General features: G+C 36.0%; 1 protein-coding gene across 1 annotated transcript in view; it reads right to left on the reverse strand.

Annotated features, from left to right (window-relative positions):
- The window catches only part of LOC144444921 (G-protein coupled receptor GRL101-like), a gene marked incomplete at its 5' end in the record, with an annotated part of 30,860 nt that extends 18,982 nt beyond the window's left edge, over positions 1 to 11,878 (reverse strand). Inside the window, 3 exons of the mRNA XM_078134471.1 lie at positions 1,251 to 1,376; positions 2,886 to 2,993; positions 11,734 to 11,878. Of these exons, the coding sequence (XP_077990597.1) occupies positions 1,251 to 1,376; positions 2,886 to 2,993; positions 11,734 to 11,878 (379 nt within the window). The remainder of the gene's footprint in view (positions 1 to 1,250; positions 1,377 to 2,885; positions 2,994 to 11,733) is intronic.
- Between the last annotated feature and the right edge of the window lie 1,241 nt (positions 11,879 to 13,119).

Genomic DNA, 13,119 nt, shown 5'->3' on the forward strand with positions numbered 1-13,119 from the left:
TTTTGATGTCCTTGTTGCAGGTTTCCTTGTTTCCTTTCTAATTTTGATGTCCTTTGTTGCAGGTTTCCGTGTTTCCTTTCTAATTTCGATGTCCTTGTAATCAATAATATTACCGAATTTACTCATTAATTAACACAGTAGGAAACAAATGTTCTGTGTCCAACAGTAGACAGAGCTCGTCCACTACTAGTATGCTAAAACGTATGTTAACGGGCATCAAAGACGAGACACACCAGGTAACATAACACTGAATATAAAACAATTTTCACACATAATTATGACACGATTTCCCGATTTTTAAAGTAAAAATTCAACACATAATGGTAGTGGGCATGCGCAATGACCTCTAAATCATAGTTAGTGCACTGTACCTTAGTTGAGTATTGACACGTATTGTATAGAGATCCTCTGACGCACTGTCTAATCATGGCGTATGGATCGGAGTTGATATGTGCTAACACTAGACTGTTAACATCATTGTACATTACACAGAATACTAAGGTATGTTTATTGCCTTAGACATTAACTTGAGGTGTTAGCCATTACAGTGGTCCTCTAGAGACTCTGAACGTTCAACCCACATTCAAAATCCTTGTAACAGAGGATCTTATTCTACCTTGTAGTTAGAAGACATAACACAATATATTTGAAAAAATAATATGGCTACATCTTATGCCAGAATCTATAGTGACATTGATTTATTTCACATAACAGAATACGGGCCCTTTTCTTTTCTGTTACAACAATGTATAGTAGCTCTATTCCCATATGTATGTATGTATGTATGTATGTATGTATGTATGTATGTATGTATGTATGTATGTATGTATGTATGTATGTATGTATGTATGTATACATGGGAGGTATGTGTGTGTGTGTGTATGTATGTATGTATGTATGCATGTATGTATGTATGTAGACATGGGCGGTGTGTGTTTGTAAGTGGGTTTGTGTAGTTTTCTTTGTATAGGGCGGTACTGAAAATTGTACCTTTTTAACTATTCTTTTTAAGTTGACATTTACTTCTTTTCTTTAATAGCTACTTCGCATGCATATGATAATATTGCATGTTAAGCAAAACAGTAGTCCCACATTTATCGATTTGATATTGACAGTCTTTGGGTATCACTCATAGGGATGGGTATTTAAGTATTTGTTAAATACAAACTATCAATAATTACAAATGCCTGATTACTCAACAATACAAAGTGGGATTGTAAGAATGTATTTGAAATATACATATAACTTACGACAGTTGCCAAAGAGTTCGTCAGAATTGTCTCCACAGTCATCCACATAGTCACACGTCTTGTAGTGGGGAATGCATTTCTGACTTTCAGCACACTTGACATGGGTCTGCATACAATGGAATTTGTCTGGGATGCAAAATAATTGCGGGAAAAAAATCCGTTATTTAAGAAATTCTGAAGAGCTCAAACTACATTCATTTTGTCACCTGGTTGACACCTATAGTCCCTTGGCAAACACTTTCAAAGTAAGATATTAGCAAAGATTGCAGAATGATTGCCCTTGAATGCACTTCGGCATGTAAAATAGTTGTTATAACAAATATCCCGCGGTAACAAACGAGACTTTGTATTCCAATGGGTATGTAGAACTTACATAGTGAGACACAAAGTGGGATTATAATTCATTCAACCTATACAACTGTTTTTTATATATGAATAACGTCGTGACTGTAAAGGAGAACATCCATTTCAGTGCATAATTCAATATCTCTTTTGTGAGAACCGATAAAAACGACTTTTGTTTTCTGCAGGCGTTTTGTACCTATATGCATTCTATCGTCACTGCCTGTCATTAGTATTCCCCAAGTGCCAATTTTTTAACGTCTTCAAATCCAAAGTTTGATTCAAGGTGAAAGAAAAGCAACATGAATTATTGGCTAACACATTCAGTGTGAATAAATTTTGAATTAGTACACATCAATTATCAATGGTTCTTCAAATCGTATGTTATAATCTAGTTGACTATTCCCCTGTAATTACCATACACGTGAAAACATTACTGCTATAAGCTTACAGGTAGTTGTTCAGTCCAAGAAAGAACTCAATTATTTTTACATACTAGATTTGATTTGTGCCAACAGAAATCCAAAAACTATCGATTGATTGGAGAAATGATATTTACACATGTAAAACCTCTAGTTTGATACAAAACATGTCGAATTTTATTTTTTTCATTTGTTTTCTTTTAAGTAACATGACCTGTGATAAATACTATACAAGAGGTCTATGTCTGCGTGAGTGCAAGTGTGGCGTTCTATACTCAGGGTATTTACACGTCGAGTACTTGTGGTGTTCTCTACGGCCGAATTGCTGTCAGGAGCGCAACGAGTGAAAGTGCAGCAGAAAACACCGCAAGCACCATACGCAAATCAGTCTAAATAACCCGGGTACTCCCACTTACATTCACGCGTCATGAAATTCTGTTATCTATACAAACAGAAAATGTCAAAAATACAATCGTACTTTCACCAGATTTGGTATAAACGGAACGATTGCAAGTTATTTGCATACAGGAATGTACTGTATTATGGTTCAAATCACGGTTTTTCTATAGAGGGACTGTGTCCAAATGGATATTATGTGAGTGTATCAATGTAAGGTATCGTGGGTACACTTGATGTACTAATTATTCCTACATTAACACTGAACCCAAGTCAGTAACGGTCCTCTCAAAATTGGTACGTAATTAGGATAGATGTGCACACTGTCAACTTGACATTCTTATTTCACCTTGTCATATTGATAAGAAACTCATTCGATACCCATCAGTGTGGTCACATCAATCGCAGTCAAAGTTATTTTTTTTGTACTTTATTCTACTTATTCAGAGGGTCTGAGCATGCGCACAAGACTTACCACAATTCTCTTCATCAGAGCCATCAAGACAGTCATCAGTCATGTCGCATCTACGTACCATATCGATGCAAGTAGTTTCATTACATTGGAATTGATAGTGTGGACAACCTGAGAATGGATAACAGTAAATGATTATTTTGATATTATTGTGTCACACTATCAAATCTACGGTGTCAATGTGGACATCAACTAATATCCACGTGTCTTGCTAAAGTAATCTGATGTACTCGTTTTTGAACATCTCATGGTTACATTTCAAGCCAACCAATTGTAGCCTGTTGATGCTAAGCTCGTATATTGTTTATTCTATCAATGACTTGAAAAATTCAATTGGCTGTAAATTTAGTGTCCAAACTTTCATTACAAAGTTAACACGACACATCATAAATATTTAAACCAAACTTAATTGCACTTTTATATGAAAGCCAGTAAGTGACATTTTGTAAAATAAAAAATAAAAAATAATCTTGTGAGCACGACATAATATGTTGTGTGCACGACTTACTATCTTGTGAGCACGAGATACTATCATGTGAGCACGAGATGCTATCTTTTGAGCACGACATACTATAAGTCGTGCTCACGAGATAGTATCTCGTGCTCACGAGATTTATTTTACAAAATGTCCCTTACTGGCTTTCATGCTTTTAGACTATTTACTAAATATCTTATTTTTGTGGTGAATTAAATACCTTGCTATTCATTTCGTCGGCGATCCCTCTTTGCATTCAATTTGCCAAGTCAAGTTATTTCTTCCATTCACACAACATAATGTCAGAATCAATACAATGAATGGAAAGGAGTACATCACTAGCTGACACACACACACACACAGACAGTCAGACAAACATACATACATACACATACATACATACATACATACATACATACATACATACATACATTACATTTTTATCTCATGTGGAATATTTTGTCAGGAAGTGCTATGGATACATATATTTGGTTATCTTTCATTATGTCTTATATCCTTTATCTGTAAGCATTCCATAAACGATGATTTGAGTTATCACACACCTTATCCAAGGCTAGTATGTATATTTTATGACCAATCCAAAAAGGTTTTGCAGTAAAAATTACTCCTATTTTCACAACAGTTTTAGATTTATGTGGCATATATTTCATAATCGGTTCCTAACCACAATCAGTTACTTGAACGTATATTTTGTTAATTACCAATCGTAACGTGTACATGACTTACATCAAATACGATGACACCTAAGTGAAAAAAAGAACAACTAGATAATACTAGTAAAGAGAAGCATGTAGTGTATAGGAATATGACGATTAATGACATGAATGCCTGGAGTCGCTATGGTAGATAGCATCTCTCTTCTACAACGTGACTCACTATCACAGATGTACCGTACTTGCCTGAGCATGTTTGATTACCCAAATCACTGATCTCAGAATACAGGGCCAGAAGTCTAGTAGATATCTACATTTCTTTAGGTAATATTTAAAGGTATAAACCCAAATGTCAAAAATTGTTATTTTTGTAGCTTATACAATGCATTTTTATATGGTTTGTAAATATATGGAAATCAAACAGGTTCAAGTATTCGAGTACAGCATAGTGCAGAATAGCTATCAATAATGTATTGCGTATACGTAACACACGCTATGCGATACTTATACGAATCTGAGAGTTATTTTCTATTATTCGATAGGATACGTACTTACAAGGAAAATTACAAAAAAAACTAAAACCTAAAACGTCGTTTGGCACTACAATCTTCTTACCAACATTGCTACATTTTATCGTCTGGGGCCAGACATATATATCTCAGACACGTTGCCAAATCCAATTGTCTTGCTTGACAAAAAGAAATCTAATTAACATACACATGTTATCGTCTGGGATGACAAGAATGATATATCAAAAAAATAATAATGATACTTTATTGCCATACGTCCCCAGCAAAACTCGCGTTAAAAATGACAATCCAAATAATACAATATACAGATTACTAAACCAAAAAATATATCCGACACTACAACAGCATTGTGACGCCGAGTCGTTTAAAATATGGAACAGCAATTGGATAAAAACTGTTTTTGAAACGATTAGTTTTGGATTTAAAGGATCGGACGGTGACATATCAAACAACGGGTGAGCCGGGTGATAAATGTCACTTACGATAGACATTGACTTCCTGGTATTGTGGGCTGTAAAAAGAGACTCTAGGGATGGAAGTTCATCTCCCCAATGATACTAGCTACTGTCTATTTAGTTTAAAACGATCTCTGTGAGTGGTATTACCATACCAGACTGTAATACAAAACGTAAGGACACTCAATGACAGCCCGGTAGAATTTCGTTCAAACTGGCAAAATTCAGGATATCAGGATGAACACGCCAACATTAGGTGTACCTTCAATGTTGTCGTTGTACATTTCAATGATATGGTAGCTCGCTGTCGATCGGTGCAATGTTGGTTAATGCGCAACATTAGGTTTCATAATTTGTTGTATGTCAAAATATTGATGGGGGTTGGGGAGATCGAGATGGTTGACTCTTAGGTGAATGTGTTTGAAAGTGTAGTGCACTGCTGTCGAAATTTATCACAAATATTTGGGTTCGACATTTCTGTATGGTAGAGTTGGAGCCAAGTTGTGTGCATTTAGTTATAAAGTTGACAGAGGGTGAATCATATTGTCAATCAGTTGTAATCAAATTTGACATCTTTTATTATACACCTAATTTTATGATATTGGAAAACGTAATTTTGCCAATTTTCTGAACAGTGGGGTGTTATTTGATAGTTTGTAAAATGTGAAGTAGTAAACAAATGGTGTCATAGATTTATAGGTCTACTATCAAGAACTAATAATAGGGATTTGGTGATGTGTGAAAATACGATAAATTAAATTTAGACGAAAGATAATTAAGCTACAATTTCACCTCAAATTTAGGTCGACAGAACAAGGCGACGATAATCACATAAGTTCTTTATTGTCAGACAAGGTTAGATGAATGAGTCGTGATTACCATTGGAGAATTCAAACAAACATACATGTTTCACTCAAAAGCGAAGAATAATTATTACGTATGTATTATGTCTATACAGTAGATTAGTACTACTATACACGTAGCTGAAACAATGATCATGCCAATTGAAATTAGCGGGAAAACGGAATCACTTTCAATTCTAAATAACCACAGACAACTAAAGTTGCATTAGCTGTAACTATGGTATTTTTTCGATTAGACAACCAACAATATATTCAGTAAAAATTGTTAAAATATCAAGAATCAGGCATTGTACATGTGGAGTATAGGTCGATTTTATTCAGAAGCACTACGGCAACAGATGGAAATCACGATCGCTTGGGGGGGCTGATTTTTTGTATATTATACTACATATATTATATTATAATATACCTAGTGATAATGCTGTTCCATGATTCACTAGAATCAGTCACGTGATAGGAAAATAGAATGACTATTTCCCTAGGGAAATAGTTCCATCAACTTTTACATGGTCACGTGACCACCGCTCGTTCACAGCTGGTCAAAATGGCGGCTTATGACGATGTCGTCTGCCACCGCGAGTTCACAGCATGAGGTATATTATAAAACACATATTGCCTGGCCTATATTCGGGCTATAGCACCCGTTCATTACCCCCTCGTGACTGCGAGTTACCACAATCACATGCTATTTCCCTCGGCCTTTGGCCTCGGGAAATAGCATGTGATTCTGGTAACTCATAGTCCCTCGGGTGTAATAAACGGGTGCTATAGCCCTCATGGCCAGGCAATATGTGTTCACTATAATTATTATATACCACATGCAAATAAGGCTAAGTAATATGCACGGGTTTCAATTACAAACTATTCATAACTCCATACATCATAAAGTAATCCATTCTGTAAAGTATCAGTCCATTTAATGGAATCATTCTCTACATACTGTTGAATAATATGCAAAGTAGGGTGATTAGTATGCGGGAATTTTGCTCACACAACTAATTAGTCTTGACATGACTAATTAGAATATCTACACCTGAATCTCATTTGATTTGAATGATACCTGCTGAAATGATGAAACACAGACAGACAGACAGACAGACAGACAGACAGCCAATCAAACAGACAGACAGACAGACAGACAGACCAACACATAACCATGCCTCCGAGAACAAAAGAATGTGTGGCACATTAGACAAAAGGATTTTGGCGGAATATATCTGGTAGTGAAGAGGTCGCATGCGGTAGAGTCACACATACATACACGCGTATAAAATAAGTTCGGTGCCAATATGTTATTTGGGTGAATTAAGTCGTGATAGGACACCTTTGCGTTGCTATAGTGTATACATAATTCATTTTAGCCTTCAAGTCGTTGACTTTGTTAATTTGGCCTACAGATAATTAGATCTCGGTGCTTCTGCTTCCACGGAATTTCTGAAACTGGAATGTGTTACTATTTCTAAACCCGTTTTGATAACGATGGCTTATTCACGTGCCAGAGATATCTTTGAGCAATTAAATAAGTGAGAAGTTGATACCAGGTTTATATTATTGCAGTGGTAGAGTAACAGAGGTCAAAGGTCATTAGTATTGTTCAAATGATATTGACTTAAATAATGAATAGTCTCTTATAGTTTCATCTTTTATAGAGTACAGAACGTCTTCATAATTACATGGTGGATTTCTATATACAAGTCAATGATTGGAGGTGTGTATCGAAATGTAACCCTCAGTCCAAATAGAAATTGAAATTAGGCGACTTAGTAAGTTTAAAACAACTACGCACCAATTGAAATAACTTGGCAACCACCAACCTCCTACTGACGACCTACCCAAAGAGGATACATTATGTTTATTTCCGAACTTTGTCTGTCTGTCTGTCTGTCTGTATGTATGTATGTCTGTCTCTCTCTTTCTGTCTATCTATCTCTCTCATATTGAGTGAATTATAGATGAATTAAAATAAAACATAAGCCAAATACATTGTCGTGAAAAATGCATTCCCTCTTTCAAACAACAGTGAATAACGAAAACTGGAAAACGTCTCACTTGTCACCACCATCGGTCAATGCTCTACATTTGTTATCAGAAGAGGTATAAGGATATGCATAATAACTAAATAGGAGTCATACACTCATTTATTCAGTATTAAAGACTTCCACTGTGTGTTGAGATTATAGGTTATATATTCTTTAATTGGCACAGTATCTGTAGCCATAAGAATCTACATGACGTTAACTATTATCTCTAGGTTTGCTGTCTGTGTCAATATGTATGCATTTTGCTCACAGTATGGCTAAATCAAGAATACTACACATATATCGACTAATTGTGTAGGGTCAAAAAAAACATGGGCGACTTTAAAACTACTCCTAACGTCACAGTAAGCCACAACAAATAGCATCGTAAATAATGTCTGGCGGTGTTACATTAAGGTAGTAAAATCTCAAGACGTCGTTGATTTGATAAAATCCTCACCTGGTTGTCACGTGCTTTGTGGTACGCGTGTATTTCTTTAATGATAACATCACAGTAACTTATGAAACCTACCCACGTGACATCATCAGATTTTCATCTAGATAATGCAGTAGCTGTAAAAATGAAATTTGTCACTCTGAATATCGTTGAGCAAGACAGATCGAAAGCTCAATGCTAAAATGTTTGAACCTTGTATACGTATATATGTATGTTATTTGAACTGCTGCCAAGCTGATGAACATTATGGTAATGTGCAGTAGATTACATATAAGACTTAAGACGGCTGATTGGTATAGTACAGAGTCGCGATGTCTACGGTATTGAATAGTGTCGTATAAACTAGACTAGAACAAAGATTGTTAAGGATAGAAATTGATGATTCGTCATACTTCTAAATTAGATTCATTTGATTTCGGATGAGGTAGGTCAAAATGAACGACTGAAATATAATAAACAGGGGAAATTCAGCAATCCAATGAAGTATCTACAACAAATGTCAATCCAAACCACAAACCAATCTACAGTTATCCGCATTGATTGTGACAAGTCATCTAAATGTATCATGACATGTGTGTTAGCCTTATCAGCCTCCCCACAGCGATTATACATTCTTGTCATGTACGGTGGTTTTACCGCTATGTACGAATCATGAATTTTATCGTTGACGCAATTGTGGAAGTGACAAGTACCATTTATAATTGATGCTTGCATTTATCTTGTCACTACAAGGGATAAAGACTAAGTGTCAACTAAGCAGATTCCGTTTTATACAGCTTCCTGTAACTCAATCATACAGTAAACCATGGCGACAACGGTTCATAAAGAAGTAGGGTTTGAGTGATTTTTATGTCTATCATACTTGTCATTTCCTTATTCGGTAATTGCTTATTACATTAATTTTCAGTATTTATCATCATTATGTCCTGTCTTTGTTGCATTTAGTTGGTCTAGACTAGCATTTAGTTAACCAGGTTTCCACGTGTGAGTCTAGACTAGCATTTAGTTAACCAGGTTTCCACGTGTGAGTCTAGACTAGCATTTAGTTAACCAGGTTTCCACGTGTGAGTCTAGACTAGCATTTAGTTAACTAGGTTTCCACGTGTGAGTCTAGACTAGCATTTAGTTAACCAGGTTTCCACGTGTGAGTCTAGACTAGCATTTAGTTAACCAGGTTCCACGTGTGAGTCTAGACTAGCATTTAGTTAACCAGGTTTCCACGTGTGAGTCTAGACTAGCATTCAGTTAACCAGGTTTCCACGTGTGAGTCTAGACTAGCATTTAGTTAACCAGGTTTCCACGTGTGAGTCTAGACTAGCATTCAGTTAACCAGGTTTCCACGTGTGAGTCTAGACTAGCATTCAGTTAACCAGGTTTCCACGTGTGAGTCTAGACTAGCATTTAGTTAACCAGGTTTCCACGTGTGAGTCTAGACTAAATTAGCATTTAGTTAACCAGGTTTCCACGTGTGAGTCTAGACTAGCATTTAGTTAACCAGGTTTCAACGTGTGAGTCTAGACTAGCATTTAGTTAACCAGGTTTCCACGTGTGAGTCTAGACTAGCATTTAGTTAACCAGGTTTCCACGTGTGAGTCTAGACTGGAATTTAGTTAACCAGGTTTCCACGTGTGAGTCCAGACTAGCATTTAGTTAACCAGGTTTCCACGTGTGAGTCCAGACTAGCATTTAGTTAACTAGGTTTCAACGTGTGAGTCTAGACTAGCATTTAGTTAATCAGGTTTCTACGTGTGATTTTTAATTATCTTTAATTAAGTGTCGAAACAGCTTTACATTATCAAATATTCTGTTTAGAACTAATACTTATGTCTTGTGACAAAATGTAATATTAGCTAAAAAGAACTGTATGCTATTATATAGCAGCACCGTACATTTTTCTAGCCTGTGTACGGCGCTGACTGTGACTCCGATAGCTTTTGTCTTGTGTTACTATCTTATATCATGTGGATATTACGATTTAAAAATATTCCCAAAGCTGAATGGTCACAGTAGGGAGTAATTACATAGTCAGACTGTTTCATTATTCAAATGAAGTCATTATGTAAATAAACATCTGTAACTGCGACGAATACAATTTACAATGCATGTAGTGTGATAATTTACAAGGATACGGATATTCTGATAACGACTTTTCGGGGGTATCGCTAAATAAAGAAGTTTGAACGGCTGGTAACAGAAGCTGAGAAGACGAGAAGTATCGGAATCACGCTTGTTTTTGTTTCTTTCCAAGATAACACTACGAGTTGCTAGATGAGTAGTTACAACCCTTATTCTCAAGCCAGACAATAAAATGTAGCAATATGTTAGCAAGATACTGTCAAGTCAGACAATAAAATGTAGTAAAGTTACTATTTTTAGCAAGATATTCTCAAGCCAGACAATAAGATGTAGCAATATGTTAGCAAGATAGTCAAGTGAGACAATAAAATGTAGCAATGTTAGCAAGATAATGGCAAATCAGACAATAAAATATAACAATGCTAGCAATATCTTTGTTGAGCTTTTTCCTACTCAACTGCCATGGCTTCCACTGTTTATTGATTTGGGTAATATACTTGGTTATGCTGACAGAAAACGAGAAAATTACCCAAATACGACAATTTCTGCACGGCTCACTGCTATTCTTTAAAATTCCTTGTTGTGTTTAATAGCAAAGTATTTGGCACAGGCTACCATATACTAAAGCTTGTAATGGGATTTATTGGCTTGGTTTGTGAAAATCACTTCAAGTAATGCCTTATATCTTTGAGCAATACTCGGGGCATTTTCACAGTAATGTTTCAACCTGCTATTCTATGCTGCTACATGACTTAGTAACCTATTATATATTTCCAACTGCGTCATCGAAAGAGACATTTTGAAGACGTTGAAATGTGTTATCATAATGTTGCAATAACCACACTAGGGACCGGAACGTAAAAAAGCTATTTGGCCGATGCATAACCACACTTGTCACGTGTTAGTATTACCACCACGTTTTTTCACAGGTGATAGCAAATTGGCATTGACAGATGCGAATTAGCAATATATTTCTCATTTCATGTCGATCCTTTATAATGGAAATTTGAATGCATAATAAAGCTCTATATTTCCATATACAACGTCGATTTTCCTGTCTGTGTATGACTTGGTAAAAACAATTCTGGCACTTACGGAAATTATTGCTCTCCTTTCGCCCCATTTCCCTGTTAATGCAAATATAGCACTTAACGGTTACAGGTGAACACCTGTCGATTTCAGTTTATGATGGATTCTTTTACATATTTATCACAAGTGTTTTGGTGTTAGTTAGGAGGGCTTTGAACGTTGTTGGTCAAGGATTTAAAAGCATGTACAGGAAATCGACATCATGGATACTTACCACATTCGAGTATGCTTTCATCCTGTCCGTTCTCACAATCTGGTATGTCGTTACACTTGGATGATATGGCAACGCATACGCCTGGCTGGCACTCAAACTCCGTCTCCTGAGCACATACAAGGCCTTGATGTGACGTGCCGGATGTGTTCACAAATGTCATTCCTTAAAGAGAGGGAGAGTGATAGATTGGAATTTGACAAGTATGACCTTGTGAATTTAGTTTGACAGATTTACCGCTCCATATCAGCACAATACTTACCAGGAACTACTAGTCTTTAAGGCAAAATAATGAGAAAATAAATTTGACAGCTAGCGCTATTTCCAATGCCAGGGACTGCAGTTTAACAATCTTAGCAAACAGAAATCATTTAAGCATTATATAAGATTGATAAAAAAATGATATCTGCAATTATCACAGACTCTTTATCCACCCATCCATCCACCCACCCATCCATCCATCCATCCATCCATCCCACCCATCCACCCACCCACCCATCCATCCATCCATCCATCCATCCCACCCATCCATCCAGCCAGCCAGCCAGCCAGCCAGTCAGCTGTGATTTGATCATGTACCCTTGGCACGGTCGAATTTCGTGCAAGCCGTTTTAAAGTGAAATAAATCTTTTGAATCACCTTACACTTTGGATCAGATAACGTATCCACAACAAAATACGACTGAAATATGATACAAGTAGCAAATATCATTCTTTGTGTAAAAGGTAGATTTGAATTTGAAATGACGTGTACAATATTAGTACAAATGTAGGTCACGTTGAATTTCAGTGCGTTTTCCAGAAATCGTCTCTGATTGTGTGTTTGTGTTTGTTTGTTTGTTTGTTTGTTTGTGTGTGTGTGTGTGTGTGTGCGTCTGTCTGTCTGTCTGTCTGTCTGTCTGTCTGTCCCTTTCTTTGCGTGTGTCTCTGTGTGTTTGCGTGTGTGACTTTGTGTGTCTGTGTATGATTGTCATGAGATGTGGTGTGTGAAAAATAATATATAATATTGGAAAACAGAATATGTAAAACAATGATGAGACTGCACATCAAATTTATATTCCATGATGAAAATCATGATGGAGCATATTTATTTATAATACAGTATTTCAAATCTGTCAATTTGTCAACAAATATATTGAAATAATGTTTGTAAAATTAAACACAACACAAATTAGAAATAGCAACTGAAAAAAAAAAACTATTAGAAATTTGTCATGATGGACAAATGTTTTTAAAAAACTTGTTCTTCGAAAAAAAATAGCCGAAAATTGTATTTGCTGTCACTGTTTGATGAGTGGTAGCAATGTGAACCGAAGTGTGCCACAATACTACTAGTATTGCAGTTGACAAGTATATTAGCATGAAACTATGTGATAGTCACTAATATAAA

This window comes from Glandiceps talaboti, chromosome 13 (genome assembly GCF_964340395.1).
Source record: "Glandiceps talaboti chromosome 13, keGlaTala1.1, whole genome shotgun sequence".
NCBI lineage: Eukaryota > Metazoa > Hemichordata > Enteropneusta > Spengelidae > Glandiceps > Glandiceps talaboti.